The sequence below is a fragment of the Rhincodon typus genome, chromosome 9, assembly GCF_021869965.1.
Source record: "Rhincodon typus isolate 14 chromosome 9, sRhiTyp1.1, whole genome shotgun sequence".
In the NCBI taxonomy this organism is placed as follows: domain Eukaryota; kingdom Metazoa; phylum Chordata; class Chondrichthyes; order Orectolobiformes; family Rhincodontidae; genus Rhincodon; species Rhincodon typus.
The window spans coordinates 36979388-37000454 of NC_063340.1; the positions used below are offsets into that span (position 1 = coordinate 36979388).

Consider the following 21067-nt stretch of genomic DNA (forward strand, 5'->3'; position numbering starts at 1 on the left):
ACAGAAATCTAACACCGGAGACTAAAATAAACCAGATTGAGTGGCGTGCAGGTTATGCGTTGCTTCACCTGAAAAGTGTATTCAGGCCCTTGGATACTGAGGAGGGAGGAAGTAAATGGACAGGTGTTACACCTTCTGCGGTTGCAGGGGAAGGTGCCGTGCGGCTGTGGCAGGGTTTTGGGAGTGAAGGAGGAATGGACTAGGGTGAGTCCTAAGGGAATGGTCCTTGCGGAAGGCTGATAAGGGAGGGAAGGGGAATGTGTGTCTGTTGGTGGCATCTCACTGGAGGTGGCAGTTAATAATCCTCTGGTTGTGGATGTTGGTAAGATGGTAGGTGAGGACAAAGGGGGACTCTATCGCTGTTGTAGGAGGTTAGAGAAGGGATAGGGGCTGAAATGCAGGAGATCTGTCAGACCCGGCTGAGGGCTCTGTCATTTACGGTGATGGGGAATCCTCATTTGAGTAGGAAGGTGGACATTTCAGAGGCCTCCTAGTTGAAGGTGGCATCTTTGGAACAGATGCGACGGAGACCAAGGAATTGGGAGAATGGAACAGAATCTTTACAGGAAGCCGGGTGTGAGGGTGTATAGTCAAGGTAACTGAGAGAGATGGGTTTGTATTGGATATTGGTCGCTACCCTACCCCCAGAAATGGAAAGAGATGTTGCGAAAGGGAAGAGAGGAGTCAGAGGTGGACCAGTGAAGTTGAGAACAGGTGGAAATTGGAGGCGAAATTGATAAACCTTTCCAATTCCAGGCGAGAGAGAGAAGCAGCACCAATGATATCATCGATATACCAGAGAAAGAATTGTGGATGGTGGGCTGGAATAGGACTGGAGCAAGGAATGTTCCAATACCTGACAAGGAGACAGGCTTAACTCTGGCCTATGTGTGTACCAATGGCCACCCCTTTGACCTGAAGAAAGTGAGAGGATTTAAAATAGAAGTTGTTCAGAGTGAGGACGAGCTCAGCCATGCGGAGGAGGCTGGTGGTTGGTGGGGATGGTTCAGGAAGAAGCGGAGGGCCCCGAGATCATATTGATGGGAGATAAACGTAATAAGGGATTGCATGTCCATGGTAAAGAGGGGGTGACTGGAGCCCACAAAGTGGAAGTTCTGAAACTGATATAAAGCATCAGAGGAACTGCAGAAGTGAGTGGACAACGGGGAAAAAATAAATCATTTGCAGAAAGCATGTGACTTAGTAAGTGCCCGGCCAGATATCTGCAGTGTTAATTGACTATGTCTTATCACTGCTGAGATTATGTCATGCAGAAAACAATGATCTGCAGCCACTGGTGGTTTAGTCTGAGTTCATTTCAGAAGAATTGGATATTCATTTCATGCTGGAAGAACAGTTGAATCAAGTTTCCGTTCAGGAAAATGGTTTCATCCTGGCAGAAATGTTTTAGTTTGTGAAGTCAAGAGGGAAATTTGGAAAAGTCAGTTAAGTAAGAAATTAAAGTGTTAAGATAGGAGTGATGTATAATTGTGATTACTTATCTGTAAAGAATGTTGCTGGCAAAAGGATTGAGTCTTTAATGTTACAATATGTGTTAAGATGTTTTCAAATTGACATACAAATTTTTTTTATTCCTTTTGTATAGTAATCTTACATTGTGTTAGAAGAACACTGGCAGCCTTGTGTGAACAGCCTCAGTGACCACAATAACCAATCACAAAAATAAAACTTATGGCCAATCCAAGCAAAGTTTCATTCCAGAATCTAACTTATCCAGTATTGCCATCAGCTGGGATCATAGCAAGTGGCACTGAGTTTGATTATATAAGTTAAAAATTAAATGAATCCTGGACAGTTGAATAAATTCTGCAGATAAAGAGCCTTTTAAGCAGATTCTCACCTGATAATTTGAGTAACAGAATATTTTTCCTACGGTTTTCCTCAATGAACCCCCACCCCCTTTCCTGCTAAACCGAGAAATCTATTTTAGTGCATGAGGAAGAAGTAGTCTTATTCCACAACTGTTCTCTGCTTCTTTCTTACTCTGCCTCATTTCCTAAAATCAGAGAATCCCTACAGTGTGAAAGCAGGCCATTTGGCCCATTAAGTCCACACTGACCCTCCTAAGAGCATCCCACCCAGACCCAACCCCTAACCCTATCCCTGTAACCCTGCATTTCCTATGGCTATCCTACCTATTCGACATATCTCTGGACACTATGGGCAGTTTAGCATGGCCAATCCACCTAGACCTGCACATCTTTAGACTGTGGGAGGAAACTGGAGCCCCTGGAGGAAACCCATGTTGACACAGGGAGAATGTGTGGAGTTTGCGCAGACACTCACCTGAGAGTGGAATCAAACCTGGGCCCCTGACATTGTGAGGCAGCAGTGCTAATCACTGAGACATCATGCCACCCCTTTTCACTTTGCTGTTTTTTGCTCTGGTTGGCCTTCCTGCATTTATTTCATCTTGGCGTGTCCATCTTTTCACACTGTATTATTCTTCTGTCAGAGAGCAGAAGACCAGGAAAAGGGACAGAATTAAAGACAGTGAATCTGAATACAGGGAGCATTTAAATCAAAAGAGATGAATTGACAGCACATGCAGAAATAAATAAGTACGATCTGATATCAATCACAAAGTGGCTGCAATGTGACCAAGGCTGGAATCTGAATATTCAAAGGTACTTGACATTTTGAGAAGGCAAGAAGAAAGGAGAATGTATTGGGTCTCTTTTACTTAAAAAAATGAACTGAGTACATTAGTAAGAGATTATCTTGGGTCAAAGGAGCATGATATAGAATCAACTTGAATGGAGAAAAGAAATAACAAAGGAACCAAGTTGCTTGTGGAATAGTTTATAGGCCCCCAAGCAGTAGCTATTCTGTGGGACTAAATATACATGAAGAAATGTGGGTTTGAAAGAAAGTTACTGAAGTAACCAGGACAAATTTTAATCTTCGTATGAATTGGACATAAAATCAACAAAGGTAACCAGGAAGATAAGTCCACAGAGTGTGTTTGGAACAATTTCTTAGAACAATACATCCTGGAACAAAATAGGGAGAAGGCTAAGTTAGACCTGTCAAAGATAGGATAGGCATTGTGTAATGGGGCTGAATTAATTAATGGCTAGATAATAAAAGAGCTCCTAATAAAATTCCACATTCAATTTGAGGTTGAGGAACATGTGTCTAAAGGGACTAACGTAAGTGTTTAACCTTAAACAAAGGCAATTACAGATGCATAAAGTTAGAGATGGCTAAAGTGGGCTTGGAAAATGGGTTAAAAGATGGAATGGTAAAGAAACCAGGACATGTTGGCCTGCAACGTGCAGTCTTGAGTGGCTACAGGATAGTAGATACATTAGTTGTAATCTTCTAAATTCCCTAGAATCTGGAATTGTCCCAATCGATTGGAAAATCACAATTTAAGCAGCCCTATTCAAAAACAGGTGGAGACAGACAACTGGAAACTGTAAGCCGTTTAGCCGGAGCTCCATCATTAGGGAAATGCTGGAATCCATTATTGAAGAGGCTGTTAATAGGGCATTTAGAAAATCATGATACAATCAAATAGAGTCAATATGTTTTTGTAACAGAGAAATTGTGTTTGACTAATTTACTAGAGTTCTTTGAGAAAATGAAAAGCAGGGTGAATAAGAGGAACCAGTAAATGTAAAGTATTTGGGTTTCCAACAGGCATCTGATAAGGTGAAACATCAAAGACTACTGCATAAAGTGCTTTTGAAAAAGGATTAGTTAGTTTACCGGAAGCAAGGAGTCATGATAAATGAGTCATTTTTGGGTGGCAAACTGTAACTAGTGGAGTGCCACATGGATACGTGTTGGACCCTTGACTTTGCATTTTATATTAATGACTTGGGTGAAGGAACCAAATTTATGGTAGCTGAATTTGCAGATGATGCAAGGCAGGCAGAAAAGCAAAGAGTCTGCATATAGATATAGATTGGTTCAGCAAATGGACAAAAATTTGTTAGATGGAATATAATGTGGGAAAATTTAGGCTTGTCCACTTTGGCAGAAAGTATTCAATCTATGGTCTGACTATTGTCTTGAATAGTTTTAGTAACACCTGCCATTTGCATGCTCCATCCCCTTTGAAATAAAGACCAGTATTTCATTTGCTTTACCTGTTGAACTAGTTTGTTAGTTTTTGTAATTCATGGCCAAGGACTCCCAGATCTCTCTGTGCTGTATGTAGCTTTCTCTATTTAGATAATGTTCAACTGTTCTATTCTTCCTGCCAAAGTGCACAACCTCATATTTTCGTGTCCCACCTGCCTTGGAAATGTGCCATAATGTGTTCACACATGTTGATCGTAAACAACTTTTTTCACCATTTTGAGGAAAGTACTCTGTTTTAACCAAAGGGAATAATACAACCTTTGCTAAAAAGTACAGCTGTTGCGGGGGTGGCTTTGTCCCGAGTTAGCACAGTTCTTTATTATGCACTCTGAGTAGAAAAGGGAAGACGAATTGAATCTTTCTAGTAGCAGAACACAGGGCAAACAGATAACTTTAGAAAAAGTTTATGGTGCAGTAAACTGTTGTCTTACAAATCAGCACTTCCAGGGTATACAGCCTTGAAGTGGCACAATGATTGAAAGTGATTCCGATTGAAACTGACTGTGTGCATGGAAAATAGGGGGGAAAAAAGCAAATTAAATAAAGTTTGGATTATGGTTTTCATGCAGATGGTATGAAGAATCCTAATTTAACTTGATGTAGTTTTGTTCTTCAATCTGAATTTTCTTGAAATGGCAAGTGCTGAAGGCAAATTCAGAATGTGGAAAGAACACTACAAATATTGAAAATCAGAAAACGTAAATACTGAAAATACATAGGTTCTTCAGTATCTGAAGAAAATATTTTTACCTTTGGAATTTTCTGGTGACAGCTTGCTGGTAGTTGCAGTAATGCAGTTTCCTTTTTCGAGTGTTGTGTTTTGTGCCGTGTATTTCCAGAACATTTTGGTTCTTTTCCAAACTACGAAGAACTAGGAATCTGACAGTAACAAATGTGCTGTGTTAAAGTTGTGTAGCTCTGTTGAACTCATTTCCCCCATCTGCCAAACAATACTAATTAAGTTCACCAGTTGTTCAAGAAAACATATTTAAGATACCAACACGAATCTTATTTATGCATATGCTAAAAACAAACCGGTTACCAAACAGATCTATTATTATTGAGATGGTTTATATGAAACTTGTTTTATGATTAATGATTGCGATTTAATTTACTTTCAAAATGCTGTTAGCTGTTTTTAAATTGTTCTGTTCCAAAAGTACATTTTCACAACAGATTGATAGGGCTGTTATTAGTCAAGAGTGGAATTGTAAACAATTTTGTTTTGTTTCCCATATATTTTTCTATGCAAAGCGGAAAGGTCTTCTAGTGGCTTGCTTGTGTCACGACCTAGATCACAGAGGTTACACGAACAGCTATCTACATAAGTTTGATCACCCACTAGCTGCTTTATATTCTACCTCCACAATGGAGCAGCATCACTTCTCGCAGACGGTTGCTATTTTGCAGGTAGGATTACCTTGGATGTGGTTTTCAGAAGTACTATTAAACAGTGCTGATAGAAAATCTCTTGCAATAAATCAATTGTATGTGATATTTAAAATCTATATGCACATCATCCCAGATGGCAAATAGATTCATCTTTAATTAACTTATTCTTTGCCAGAACATTCAAACTGTAGGACTGCTTGTTTCATATACTGATCTCCACATGTTCAATTAAGCAGCAAAACATTTTACTGGTTATAGTTTATCACAAGGGTCAGTTTCCAATTTTACCTTCTTGACCCCTTCCTTGTCTGAAAGCCAACACCTTCCTGGGTAAGAACTCATCTCTTTCATTTTGAAAGCCCCACCACCAAATCACCCAATTAACTAATAAATAACAATTATCAAACAATACCCATTACAGGCAGTCAACCAAACTGTTGATTTTAAGAAACCCCACCAGCAAATCACTGAAATATGATTAAATAAATAACAAACACTGCCCACCAGGGGTATGGACTTAGATTTTATATTCAAGAGCCCCTCAGAACTCAACTCTTCTTTAAAAAAAATTTGGAAGCCACACCACTAATCACCCATTTGAATATTTTAACAAATTGCAAGCCCTGCTCACAAGAAGCACCAAATCACCCAAATAGCTAATTAAACAATATAACAAGCAGTGCCCAACAGGGGCAAGAACACGGCCTTTTATTAAATCAACTGATTCAAACATTTTATGACACACCCAATGAGCAGGTGAGACTTGAACCCAGACCTTATAGCTGAAGAGTTGAACCCTACCACTGTGCCACAAACTAAACCTGATTCAGTTGTTTTGTTTTTCTATCCAGAAATGCCCTTACACACCACGTGAGTGAGACTTTTTTAATATCCTGAAGTGCTCTTACAGAACTGTCATTCTTTTCCCATCAGCTATGGTATTTTTTTACCTATTAACCACCATCAGTAAATCACCTGCATTTACCAATTGATTAATTTACAGGCAATGCCCATTCAGGGTAATGCAGAACATCAACAGTGAGGTGGGGGGGACCATCTCAGCTCTTAAACATAGAGTCCAATGCATGACACCTCTTAGTCAACTTTGGAACTTTTCTGTTTGAGCCTTAAAGAGACCTGCATTTCTAACTCTGTCACTGTTTTCCTCAAATCCAAACAGAATTGTCAAGCCGTTGATCCTAAATTGACTTTGACTCATCTGTGTTTACAATGTTCAAGGGCTTTGTCTATAGTTTTGCACTTCTTTTAGGTTTCACTCACTCAAAGTAATACATTTTAACATTGTAGTAAAATATTCTTTTTGTGATCACAATGAATTAAACACCTTATATTGTCAATAATTTGCCTATAATCAACAAAACATGCTAGTATTATGAAGCTGAAAAAAATCCTTCAGGAAAATCTCAAGTTTAGAGGCACATAAAGTTCTGAAATTATTCTCTGCTTGGCCTGGGGAGCTGAAATTCATTTCCTTTCTGTTAATCTGCTGCCAATCTGACTGACTTGCTGTTTTTTGCTGATGATCAGTCTTCACAAAGCTACTGCTCCAATATATGGCCTGAATAGCACTTTCCTCCACTTGATGCTGACTCCAGCAGTAAAGGCAATGCCAATTAGACTGGGATGAGTGGAGCCAGAATGGGGGATATGGGAAGTGGGCTGTGGGTGGTGGCTGAGAAATATCTTAATGTTAGTAGGGTAGGGAGTGGGACTGACTGGGGATAAGTAGATGACCATCCAAGATGGGGAAGAGCAAGGTGGGGCTGGCATCCAGAGCCTGAGCTTTGGTCCTTGAGAACCACTGCTCTTCAGTCTAATTCTCCCACACCCATACATAATGGAGAATCCAAGGTAGAGGAGAAAGTGGAGAATGATGAGAAGATAAGTGAGTGAGGGGATTAGAGGGCATGTGAGTGAATGCAAGTTCAGTGGAATTAGAATGGCACAAGTGAGAGTATGGGGAGCTCAGTAGGAATTGAAGGCTTGAGTGAATGAAGAGCTGAGTGGTGATGGGAAGACATGAGTGAATCTGTAGGAATCAGAATAGGAGGGAGCTCATAAGTGATTGGGGAGCTGAGTAGGAGTGGAGGGCTTGAGTGAATGAAGGGCTGAGTGTTGATGTGAGAATATGAGTATGTATGTGTCACTGTAGGAGTTGGCAGAGTTAGAGATGCAGGTCCCTTCATACAGATCAGCTCCAGTTGACTGGGAACAGGTGATGCTCATGAACTTTGTACTTAAGGACTAAGCTCTAAGAAGAGAGGAAAAGGACGGAGTTTCGATGGAGCAGGCAAGTCGGGGTACCTCCTCATGGGTTTGCTTCTGGGCCCAGCCTAATGAGCCATTAACAGGCCCTGGCAGTGGGCAGTGAGATAGGGTCACAGTTCTTGACTGCCTGATCCTCTTCCACAGCTACAGTTGAGCCTGTGTCTCTGTGGAGAGGCAGCATGCAGTGTCCACCAATATTCTCACCGTCTTTATAGAGAGGTGGGCACTGCAGGGTAGAATGGCATATCTTCCCCCTCCAACTCCATTTTGATTTTGCCTCTTGCTACCTTTCCCTCACCTTTGGTGTCATTGCACTACCCCGAACAGTCTGCATGTAAATTGGTTCTTAATTGGAAACCTGGGTGATTTAGTGGTGAGGGAGAAAAAAGGACATAAGCTTTAGATGCTAGGTCTCTAAGTATATTCAAGGCTGCAATGGGCATTTTTAATCAGTAAGTGATTCACGGGTTGTATAGAAAAGGCAAGAAAGTGGATTTGAGGATTATCAGATCAGCCATGATCTCATTGAATGGCGGCTTAGACTCAATGGGCGATGTGTTTGAGTGGTGGGTTTTCAAATATAAAAGACTGAGTTCTTTACATTACCCTTTGTGAATTGTAACTGGTTAATAAGGTGAATAATTAATTTTGTGCTAGGTTTATTTACAAAAGAAGAGTTTAATTTTTCCCCAATGAAGGTTCGCTTCTGGAGAGGGAAAGGTAGAAACTGATATTTCTACTATGCTGTAGATTGACAATAAAACACAAATGTTTTGCTGCCTAATTCAGTCTGTGATTATTGGTGTCTGAAACAGTCAAGATTTGATTTGATTTGATTTGATTTATTGTTGTCGCATATACCTAAGTACAATGAAAAGTTTTGTTTTGCATCAGTACAGGCAGATCTTAACATATAAAGATCATAGGGTAATTGAACTGAGTGAGGAATACAAAGTTACGACTGCTAAGAAGGTGCATAAAAAGCAAGATCAATGTTAGATTTGAAATTTGAGAGGTCCATTCAGGAGTTAATAACAGCAGGGAATAAGCATCCTGGTACACGTGTTTAAGCTTCTGTATCTTCATGACAGAAGAGGTTATAACCGGGTGGAAGGGGTCTTTGATGATGTTGGCTGCCATTCCGAGGCATCAAGAAGTGTAGATGAAGTCAATGGATGGAAGGTTGGCTTGCACGATGGTCTGGGCTATGTTCGCAACTTTCTGTAGTTTCTTATGGTCCTGGCCAGAGCAGTTGCCATACCAAGCCATGATGCATCCAGATAGAATGCTTTCTATGGTGCATCTATAAAAGTTGGTGAGAATCTTGATGGACATGCCAAATTTCCTTAGCCTCCTGAGGAAAAAGAGGTGGTGTTGTGCCTTCTTGACTGTCACATCAACGTGGGGGCGTCCAGGACAGATTGTTGGTGATCATCACTTCTAGGAACTTGACGCTCTCGACCATCTCTGTTGATGTAGAGAGGGGTGTTTCCCCCTCCGCTTCCTGAAGTCGATGATCAGCTCTTTAGTTTTGCTGACATTGAGGGGGAGATTGTTATCTTTGCACCGCATCACCAAGCACTCTATCTCTTTCCTGTATTCTGTCTCGCCATTGTTTGATATCCGGCCTACAACAGTAGTGTCATCAGCAAACTTGTAGATTGGAGTTCAGATGAAATTTGGTCACACAGTCATGAGCGTACAGAGAGCGCTGTAGGGGGCTGTGTACCCATCCTTGTAGAGAGCTGGTGATGAGGATTGTCGTGGAGGAGATGCTGTGGTCTGTCTTCACTGATTGTGGTTTGTGGGTCAGGAAGACGAGGATCCAGTTGCAGAGGGCAGAGCAGAGACCTAAGTCTCAAAATTGAGATTAGTTTGGGATTATAGTGCTGAAGGCAGAGCTGTAGTCACTAAGCAGAAGCCTGACGTAAGTATCCTTATTATCCAGATGTTCCAGGGATGAGTGTAGGGCTAAGAAGATGGTATCTGCCGTGGACCTGTTGCGCTGGTAGGCAAATTGCAAGGGTTCGGGGCAGGTTGAGAGGCTGGAGTTGGTATGAGCTATGACTAGCCTCTCAAAGCACTTTGTAATTATGGAGGTCAGAGCCACTGCACAGTAGACATTGCATGTGTTTTCTTTGGTACCAGGATGATGGTGGTCTTCTTGGAGTAGGTGGAGATTTCAGATTGTAGAAGGGAGAGATTAAAGATATTAGCAAATACCCCCACCAGCTGGTCCACACAGGATCTGAGTGCACAGCCGGGGACTCCATCTGGGCCAGTTACTTTTCATGGGTTCACTCTCATGAAGGCCAATCTGACGTCTGCAGCAGTGATTGAGGAAACAGGTGCATCCAAGGATGTCAGGGCAGGTGACACCGTTTCACTGACCTTCTGTTCAAACCAAGCGTAAAATGCATTGAGCACATCAGGGAGGGATGTATTTTTGTCGACTGTTCTGTTCTACATTTTATAACCTGTTTTGTTATGTAGGCCTTGCCACTCATGGCAAGTGTCTGTGTGGTTAGTTTGGGTCTCTAACTTAGTCCAGTATTGCCTCTTGGCATGTCTCATGGCCTTACAGAGGTCATATCTGGGTTTCCTGTAAATGTCAGGGTTGTCTGACTTGAACACCACTTGCCTGTTCTTCGGTAGGCAGTGGATTTCCTGGTTCATCTGTGGTTTCCAGTTGGGGAACAAATGGATGGAGCAACACTTGTCCTTGTCCTATGATATATCCTAGCCAAATTACTGTTCCTCTTCCAAATTCACTTTGGGCTAAATTTATTACCACACCAGCCAACTGTAATTGCTTGAACAAGTCTTCACCTAGTCTCACATACTCTTCCTACGTGCTATTTTATACTACAACATCATCTAAGCAACCGATACAATTATGAACTCAAGCTACAATGTGACTCATAAGCCTGTGGAATGTAGTTGGGGTGCTCTTTAACCCAATTGCATCACTCAGCATTGGTATAACCCATTTGGTGAATTAAAAGTAGATATTCCTTTAGCCTTTGATGTCAATGGCAATTGCCAGTAGGCCTTCAATAGACCTATCCTAGAAAGGAATGAAGCACTGCCAATCCTATCAATACAGTCTTCCATCTGTGGAACTGGGTATGAATCTGTCTTCGTGATTATCTTTACTTTTCTATAATTTATACAGAATCAAATTGATCTGTCTGGGTTGAGAATTAACACTATCAATAAATTCCACCTGCTTTTCACTAGGTTTATTTAACTGGTTTTCTGGCATGTACTGAATCTCTGTTTCAAATTGAGTTTGTTTCTTTCTGGGCTCAGACAGTAATGTTGTTTTATTGGTATTGACTCTCCTACATTCACATCATGCCAAGCATCCAGGTATATCTCTACAGATTTCTTTATACTTTCTCGGTAGTCTTACAAGATCCTCCCACTGTCCCTTCTGTAAATGAGTGCATAGTGTCTAACTGTCCCAATATTTCTGTTAGCTAGTCGAACTGTCGGAAGTTCACTTTGAGAACTGTCCACCTCTCCTTCTACCTCACTCTATTACCTCCAGTATTTTCCACTAATTGTACCACCTGACATTTTTTTCATCCTAATCATCTTACCTCCGATGATACCTTTTTGCCATGTTTATGTGACATAACCAATGCTGCTTCCTTTAATCGGGGATATTTACCTGCTAAATCACCTTACTAACCCTCCTAAATACTTTGTTTGTACCACTGAATTTCACTTTAAGAAGTTCACCTTGCACAGACAACAATACCAATACTTCATCTCCCACTTAAACATTCAGCAATAGAACATTTTATCTGCCCGTTTTTTTCGTCTTTGCCTGTGAAACTTCCAAGTGCTGTTGTGCTACCCTATATGCCCCCTCTGAGTTCTTCTAGAAAAGTGGATATATAAATCAGCATTGAGGATGACTTCTGAAGAAGGGCCATCAGACTTGAAATGTTAACTCTGCTTTCTCTAAACGGTTGCTGCCAGACCTACTGAATTTCTCCAGCAATTTCTGTTTTTGTTGGAGTCTTTTGGTTCAAGAATTTCTGCCTAATCAATTTTAATGGACTTCTAATTTCATGACCATAAATCATAAATAGACTAAACCTAGTACATTCATTTGGAGAATTTCTGGTAGCAAATAGTAATAAGTCTAATATTTTATCACCAATCCCATGAACATTTGCAACAGCATACCTTAATCATGATTTTGAGAGACTAATGGTATCTCTCCAACACTCCATGTGTTTGTGGATGATATGCAATTGATTTCAATTGCTTTATCCCCACACTGCTAATGATTTCCTGGAAAATTTTAGACATAAAGTTAGAACCCTGATCAAACTTTATCAATTGGTAGCCCATAACAAGTAAAACAAACTGTGTGAACTTCTCTACCACTGCCTAAGCTGTAATTATTCATGAAGGAACACCACCTGGGAATCAGGTTGTCATATCTGTCATTGTAATGAAATGCTGATGTCTGCTTTGTTTTTGATAATGATCCTATACAGCTTACTAACATTCAACTAAATGGTTTTTCAAAAACTGGTATAGGTACTAAAGATGCTGGATTAATTATGTGTTGAGGTTTTCTCACCACCTGACATGAATGCCATGTTTCTCAGAACTGCACAGTGTCTTTCGAAAGTCTTGGCAATGTAAACTACTTGTTTATCGATGCCTGAGTTTTCCACGTTCTGATGTACCCTGCCATTGGAACTTCCTGTGATAATGGCAATATCTTCTTACAATATCTGGGCAGTTACCACTGTTTGAAAACAACCGTTCATTCTTTGTCAGCAGGTCTATGAGAATGTTTCCATTTTCTCATCAGAACTCCATTTTTAATATGAAAACACTCTGTAACTCCTTCAGCCTCCGCTTCAGTGTGAGCTGTCTATGTTAACTTACTTAACTTTGAATCTGTTTCCTGAGCCTCAATTAACAAAGACATGCCAAATGCGTGTTTTGAATTATCCTCATTCTTAAATAGTGTTTCAGCTAACCTAATATCCCCTTGCAGTATTATTGTGATCTCTGGTGATGGACTTTGTTTAGCCATTGCTCTGGCCACTATACATGATGGAAAAATACCCGGAATCTGATCCTACAATTGTTCCATTCCTTTAGCCTCAACTGGATTTTGTGTAATAATATGTGAAGCTATAACTTATACTCCTACCAGATCGTTCCCTAAGAATAAATCAACTTCATCTGCAGGTAATTTCTTAACTATCTCAAGTGCCACTAGTCCACACAAATGTCACACTCCTTTGAGACTTTGTACATTGGAACTGGGATATACACTCCACCAATCCCATTTACTGACACTTAGGTTTTTCTCTAGATTGTTCATTGAAAACCAAAATCCTTCTCCAGCAAGACAGTTTGAGTAGCCTCTGTATCTCTTAGTATTGTTATGGCATTGGATGCTCTCACTGAAGTAAAAGGCGTGATCTTACCTTTTAAAAAAACCCTTCAAATTTCTCATCTGATTCTGTGTACTTTCTGCACTCACAACATTATATACCTCTGGTCCTTTAGTTGTAGTTAAAACTACACTCTGATCTGTGGCTCTTTCCTTCTGAGTTTCCTTTTCAACTCATCCTTATGAAAACCAATAAATCCCATGGCTTTTCTCTGAATGAATGTGTCCCACCTTTTTATAATGAAACACCTTGGTTTTTAATTTTCATCTGCACCCTCAGTACTGTCTCTTCAGATACATTGAGAAATGTTGGCATATTCCCAGCTATCCATTCTTTACCTAGGCTGCTTGCCTTCCTTTCACTCTCTCATTTTCTATCCCTGTTGAATTTATGGTGTGTCAATAAATAGATTTAATTTTGTGAATTAGTTTATAATTATCAGCTAATATTGCTGCTTGACACCACTTGCAACTCTTTTGTTCTCAACATGAATTTTTATTGCAGAAGGTAGTCAGTTTTTTAGATTTCTCTAGCAGATTAAGAATGACCCCTCAGTTATCATTTTGCTTATTTCCTCCTCCCCACTACCACCACTTAGCCCCTTGATTATTTAGTACATGAAGAATGCTATTAGTGTCTACCGCCATGAAGGTTGATGCAAAATATTAGTTTGTTTCCCTCGCCCTTATTTCCTGTTGCCTATCTTTTAATTTCTTCTGTATTTAAACAAACCCTTACTGTCCATTTTTATGCTACCTGGTGGTTTATCCTCACAGTTTATTTTCTCCCTTTTTATTATTTTTTGGTCATATTTTGTTGGCTTTGAAAACTTTCACAATACTGATTTGCCACTTGTCTTTGTCATATGGTGTGTTTTTTTTTCCTTGATTTGGTACTGTCTTCTACTTTTCAGGTTAAACGTGGTCAATTTATCCTCTTCCTGACTGAGATATATCTTTGCTGTGAATCACAAACTAGTTTTTTTAAGCCTGTCATTGTTCAGCAACCATCTATTCTGCTGACCTCCCTTCCCAGTCCACTCCAGCTAACTCTGCCCTCATTCCCTTGTAGGTACCATTACTTAAGTTCAGCACCCTTTCTGACCCAAGTTCTAGTCTCTGAAACACTCTTAAGTTCTGCCATGTTATGATCACTGTTCTCCAGGACGTATTTTACTCTGCAGATGATCACCTAATGATATACCTGTGCAGTTGCATAGCTACACTGAGTGGTCTATCTATAAGTGACAGCTTGCAGTGAATGGTGCCATTTACTCATGCAGGATTCATTCTCTTCCTGCACGTGATCTGGGTTCTTTGGGTGAGGGCCATTCGCGCTGATCTGCAATGTGACCTCAGCCCAGGCCACCTGCATCTAACAGGAAAACTTCCTGTTGCCATCTCTGGCGAGGAAAACCACCTTTCGAGGACAGCCTGGAACAAACTTCCAGCAAAGTGTCGCTAAACCTCACAGCCAGTTTCTGCCTAGTCTGAGACCTCTCCGAAAGTTATGGGGATAACTAATTCAGGCTCCAGTGATGCTGCAGGTTTGCAGTGAGTGAAGGGTTATCTGGTTGTCTTTTAATATGGTGACTGAACCTTCAATCCCAGAAGGTCCCACGGAGGTAAGAACTTCCGGGCCACCTGTCCCATATGATTCAACTCACACAACATGTCTCATACATATACTCAGTTGAAAGATGTGTGATCAAGTGAGAAAATCCATCCTGACCCCTGCCAGAAGTGTTGACCTCAACATGCTTGATGCTATATTTGATTCCACCAAGTATTTTCATTGTGCAATTGGCAAGCATGAGGAACAGAAAGATGAATGGATTCAGCTATTAAACTGAATGTGGAATCGAAGTTGACTGCATTTTGTACATTGAAACTGAGAGCATGTGCTCTGTCAGAAGCTGATTAATTTTTAAGGAATTACATTGGTGAATGGGTCAGAGTGGCTTTTGTTATGAAGAAGGAATAAATTGGAGAGAGAAGGAGTGGTAGGTAATACAGATATATGAAAACAAAGAAGTTTCAACTCCAGGATAAGTTGAGAAAAAGCTAGATACTTTGGAATGGGCTTGGACTTTGCATTATTGTTGTTAGTATCTTATATACAATTGCATACTGTTGGATCCCGCTAAAGCCTTTGAAAATATCCTGACTCATCGAAGGTGTTCAGGAGCAAGATTCAAAGCTGAATAGTTTGCTGAAAACTGTACTGGTGGAAATGAATTAGTTCAAACCTTCCAAGGTGATGCATAATTTGGCTTGTAAGCTCAGAGTTGTTGCGAAGATGGGTAGAGTACTTGTGGATTGGGAGGCAGTAAGTTAGAATTTGGTATTTGTAAAATGCTACTGGGGGGGAAGCATTGTGAGGTCCCTTTAAAAGATCATGTGCTTTTTCTGTGTTTAGAGATTTAAAATGGATGTCTGTGAGCAGCAACTTGAAAGTTTGCAAGTACACAGAGAGCGTCGGAATTGAAACATTTGTATCGAAAGGCCGTAAGGTTAGCAGGCCAAGTAGCAGTTTTTATCAAGACGACCAACCGACTTTTGAATTTAGCCAATCAGTTTGAACCTGGCACTTTAGATACCAAAAACCTATTAAATTTAAGTCTGATTGTTTTGACAACATAGGACCAATCCTATTGTAAGAAATATTGATATGTCATCAAGGGTATAAAAAAAAGGGTGCAGTAGGAAAAAGATTCCAGGACTAGCTGCTATCCACCAGAGCTAACGGCCCTCAGCTCTCTGTCTGTCTGTCTCGAGAGAGAGAGAGAATGGATATCACTGGCTCTCACAGCCTCCTCGGTGTCTTAGAAAAAGCACCATCTAAACAACAATGGTACCAACAGCACAACTAGCTAATATTCCTGACAGAAGAATTGATGGAGAAGTCACAGAACATTCCAGAAGACACACAACCTGGCTGTAATTTCGAGAGATTAATTTTTTTTTATATATGTACATGAGACTTGTATTTATCGGAACGGCATATCATTAGAATCTTGCTTTATTCAGGAATAGTTGGTAGTTAGAAGGGATTTATTCAGTTTGTTAATAGTTTAGTTAATTTGTTCACTGTTAGAGTTAGATAAATTGTTACTTGTTGATTTAAAGTGAGTGTCAGGGATTCATTTTTGTTTAATGACTAGAAGTTGCTGAAAAGCAGGTTACACCACTTTTCATGCTCCTTTCTACAGAATATAGGGCGAGGTGCTCCTCTTTGGGTGTTTCGGTTTTAGTTCTTGGTGGGGAGTCAACCTCTGGTTTATAACAGATTGGGGGCTCATCCGGGATGTGGACAGAATTGAACTGATTTAGGGTACAAAAGGTACCAGTAAATTTAAACAGACTTGGAGACTCATGTCCGAGATCTTTAAATGAAACTTAAGTGAAAAGTGGAAAATCAGTTCAATTTTGGTAGCTTATTAGTTAAATCAAAAGGCGGGTAATGGCTGTTTCAATCACTAAGAGTTTTCTGGGGGTGGAATAAGTGACTTTGGGGGTTTTACAAAAGGTGAGCAAGGCAAAGCTGTTGGAATTGGCAGACAAGCTGGAGTAGGGGTTGCCTTTGTGAGAAAAGGAGAGGTAATTACCACAATAGCTCAACATCTAAATTTGCTGGAAATGCCATCAGAATTTTTCGAAACGGCGAGAATTCAATTGCAGATGAAGCAGCTTGAACGTGACAGGGAACTGAAACTGTTTGAATTATGGTTAAGAGCAGAGGAGAGAGAAAGGGAAAGAATCGCTCTGGCAGAAGAAAAAGAAAAGTAGAGGAAGGCCCTAGCAGAAGAAAGGGAAAAAGAGAGTGGAGAAAGTGAGAGAATTTGAACTTCAGAAGTTTGAAAATTAGACAGGAAAGTTGATGTAAGTGAAGGTTAGGCTTAGTGAGGAGGATAATGATGATGAGCAAATCCATCGTAGCCAAAGGCCTGGTAGGGATATATACAAATATATCCAAACATTACCAAAATTTGATGAAGAAGATAGTAGAAGCCTTTTTCATTTCCTTTGAGAAATTGGCTAAACAGATGAACAGGTCAGAGACAGTGTAGGTGACGTTGATTCAGACCAAGTTGGTAGGCAGGGCTAGTGAGGTATTTGCAGCATTGTCAGGAGAATTGGAAGAAGTAAAACAGATTATTTTGAGTGGCTACGAATTGGTACTAGAAGCATATAGACAACAGTTCAGAAATTTAAGAAAGGAACCAGGTCAGACTTGTATCAAGTTTGAAAGGATTAAACAGAACAACTCCAATAGATGGATGAGAGTATTTAGATTAAAAAAAAGACATACGAGGCTCTTGGCGAAGTTTTTCTGCTGGAGGAATTTAAAAACTCAGTTCCAGAGATGATAAGAGCTCATATTGAGGAACATAAAGTTCAAACAGCAAGAACAGCTGCAGAGATGGTGGATGAATATGCATTAGTGCATAAATCGAAATCTGGCTTCTGACAGCAATTTCATTTTGTGAGGGATAGAAATTGGGAAAGAGGGAGATTCTTCAATGAAAAATAAAAAGTAGATCACGCTGGGAACCACATGTGAGAAAAGAAACCCAAGAGGGTGGAAAAGAGGTGGAAGACCTCTGGTGTTTTCACTGCAATAATGTGGGACAAACAAAGTCACAGTACTGTGGTTTAAGAAAGGCTCTGGGAAAAAGGATGTGGTAAAAGAGGCTAAATCAGTGGGCTTAGTTGAGGCAGTGAAGGAAAACCCAAGAGAAGCCAAGGAGCTGCAGGAGAGTGCACAGCCTAGTAACGGGCTGGATAGTAAGATTATGCCCAATCTTTTCGAAGGCTTCACCGGTGTGGGTAAGGTTTACTCAGGTAGAGTAGGAGGAGTAGGTAAAGAAGTTAAAATATTGAGGGATATGGGAGCTGGTCAGTCTCTAATAGTAAGAGATGAAAATATTTGCACTCGGTCTGAAATATTGCCCAAGAGAGTGATAATCTGTGGAATAAATGGAGAGAGAATTAGTGCTCCCCTGTGTAAGATAGTCACATCAAGACTGGGGAAGTGATAGTGGGAGTGATGGAAAAATTGGCTATTCCAGGAATAAAGTTTGTTCTTGGAAACAATATAGCTGGATCGCAGGTGGGAGTGATGTCCATTCTCGTGGAGAGGCCAAAAGAAAACCAGGGAACTGAGGAGTTAAATGGAAAATACCCTGGAATTTTTCCGGACTGTGTGGTTACAAGATCGCACAGCCATAAGTTAAAACAACAAGGGAAAACAAACGAAAAAGATGAAGGAGTTGAGGTCCAGTTAGCTGACACTCTGTTTGATGGGATGCTAAAGGAAAAACCTTAAGCAAGTAGAGAATCAGGCAGGTTACACCACTTTTCATATGCCTTTTTATAGATTATAGGGAAAGGTGCTCCTCTTTGTGTGTTTTGATTTTAGTTCTCAGAGGTGGGGGGGGCGGTGGTGTTGCTGTCAACCTTTGCTTTATAACAGAGTGTACAGCAACTTTTTCACACAGGGTGGTTTGTGTTTGGAATGAAGTGCCAGAGGAAGTGGTAGATGCTGGTACAGTTACAATGTTTTAAAAGCCATGTGGACAAGTGCATGAATAGGAAAGTTTTAGAGGGATATGGGCTAAATGCAGGCAATTGTGTTTAGTTCAGTTTAGGAAACCTAGTTGGAATGGACGAGTTGGACCGAAGGTCTGTTTCCATACTGTATGACTCTATTGCTAGAAGTTCAGTAGGCCTGGGAGTTTGCAGGTTGAGTCTGATAATCTTTCATAGTGATAATGTGAAAAAGAAGAGAAGTAAACTTCATGAAAATAAGATAAATTCAAAGGGTGACATGAGTAGGAGGCAAACATTTTAGTCTTTGGGGAGCTGTGCATAGCATCTGTTGTACATTTTGATATCCATGAGCATTCTTCATATTAATAAAACAGAATTATACAGTGAAGGGAGACTCTTCAGTTTGCTGTTTTGAATTTAAGGTGGAGAAAGAAAAGTGAACCAAATATATCAGTCTTCTCTTTAAGAAAATACACCATTAGGATATAGAAGGCATGAAAAGGAGAATTCAGACATTATGAAAGAAAGCTCTACCAAGCAATCAAATGTAGCAGCAATCAAGTTTGCAGGGTCACAGGAGTTCACACTTCTGTTCAATTAAGTTTGCATGTAGTTAATTTAGGGAACTTGAAACAGAAATGATGCTGACTTGATATTTTCCGACAGATCAAGGTGACTAATGTAATTGTTGGAGGAATGGTAGAACCAGGTCTGATGGAAATCTAAATTCAACACATGGTACTGGTGGCATGGAGGAACCTAAGGCTGGGTGCAAAAAGTGAAATTTTTTGTTTGTACATATGCAATCTAATTGCTTTTAGACCAATTTCTCCATACAGAAATATTTAAACAAAAGCATTTTCTGAGAGATGAGATCTGAATGATAAAATAAATGTAAATAATTTCCAGTAAAGTGGTAAAGGTTAAAATTAGCTTCTGTACTGTTTATTGAATTTTTTATTTCCACCAGTTGGAAGGGCATAATATTTTCTCCAGTCTGAATGCTGATGATTATGAGCAGTTGCTTGAAATCATTCGGAAAGCCATCATTGCAACTGATCTTGCACTATATTTTGGAAACAGGAAGCAGATAAGTGACCTGCTACAGGCAGGAGCATTGGACATCAACAATCAAACCCACAGGTAAATGTTTTCTATATTTAAACTGAAGTTAAATATTAGAAAACCATTGTAGAAATTGTAACAATTTTAATGAACAATTTGAACTGTCCCTTCAAAAATAAACAAAACAACTGTGGGTGCTGAAAATCTGAAATGTTAACACAAGATTCTGGAAATACCGAAGAATTCTGGAAGTATTTGTGGAGAAAGAAGCAGAATTAACATTTCAGATCTGGAACCTTTCATCAGATCTGGGAAAAGTTAGAAATGTAGTAGATTTTGAGTGAGTGAAAACGGGGGGATGATAAGAAATCAAATGGGACAACTGCAATATAGTGGAGGACACGAGATTAAGTGACTAAAGGTCTGATTCATGATGGTGCCAGCACCATGCAACTCCTTGCGAGCTCCCTACAGCAGATCTAATTATAACATTTATAACCGTTCCACACTTTTATGTCTAAGCACCCTATGAACTGTACGTCCTTGCTCACTATGATCTGCCTGTACTGCTCGCAGACAAAAGCTTTTCACTGTACTTAAGTACACGTGACTACAATAAATCAAATCAAATCAAGTCTATTGTCCAAGGCCAAAGTAATGGGACAAGTAAGGAAACACAAGATACTTTATGACTTCAGCTGTTATTATTCATGGGCAAGTCAGGTCCCAGAAATCTGGCTTAATATATTATATTTTGCTCTTGATTTAACGAGACAGTCTCTCACTGGAACATAAGCACACCATGTTGCAGATATGGTTTTCACAATAAAACTGAAGTTTATCATGCAAAAGAAGTGAAATAATATAGAATTAATCAAACTACCTGTAATGCATTTAAAGGTTTTAAAGTGCACAGTGAAACATATTTCCATGAATTCCAACAGTGTCCCATTATAGTATTCGCTTCAGAATTTCATGATTTTGAAAATCCAATAGCCTTCCTTTGGTTCTCAACATCACATAACCCCTCAAGAGTGTTAACCAAACACTCTGGTCTGGAACTTTTAATCTAAACTCCTTACACTGAGGTGACCTATGTCTTAACACTTCTGAACTCTTAGGAGGAACTGTTTTATATATCCAGATTCAACCAAGACCTCTGAAAAATTGCCTAAACTGAAACCCAACAGCTTTTCCAAGCCATGAATGTTTCCCTGAATC

General features: G+C 39.9%; 1 protein-coding gene across 1 annotated transcript in view; it reads left to right on the forward strand.

Moving 5' to 3' along the window:
- Positions 1-21067, forward strand: part of pde10a (phosphodiesterase 10A) — a 437158-nt gene that overhangs the window by 376406 nt on the left and 39685 nt on the right. Inside the window, exons 18-19 of the mRNA XM_048600979.1 lie at positions 5368-5523; positions 19752-19924. Of these exons, the coding sequence (XP_048456936.1) occupies positions 5368-5523; positions 19752-19924 (329 nt within the window). The remainder of the gene's footprint in view (positions 1-5367; positions 5524-19751; positions 19925-21067) is intronic.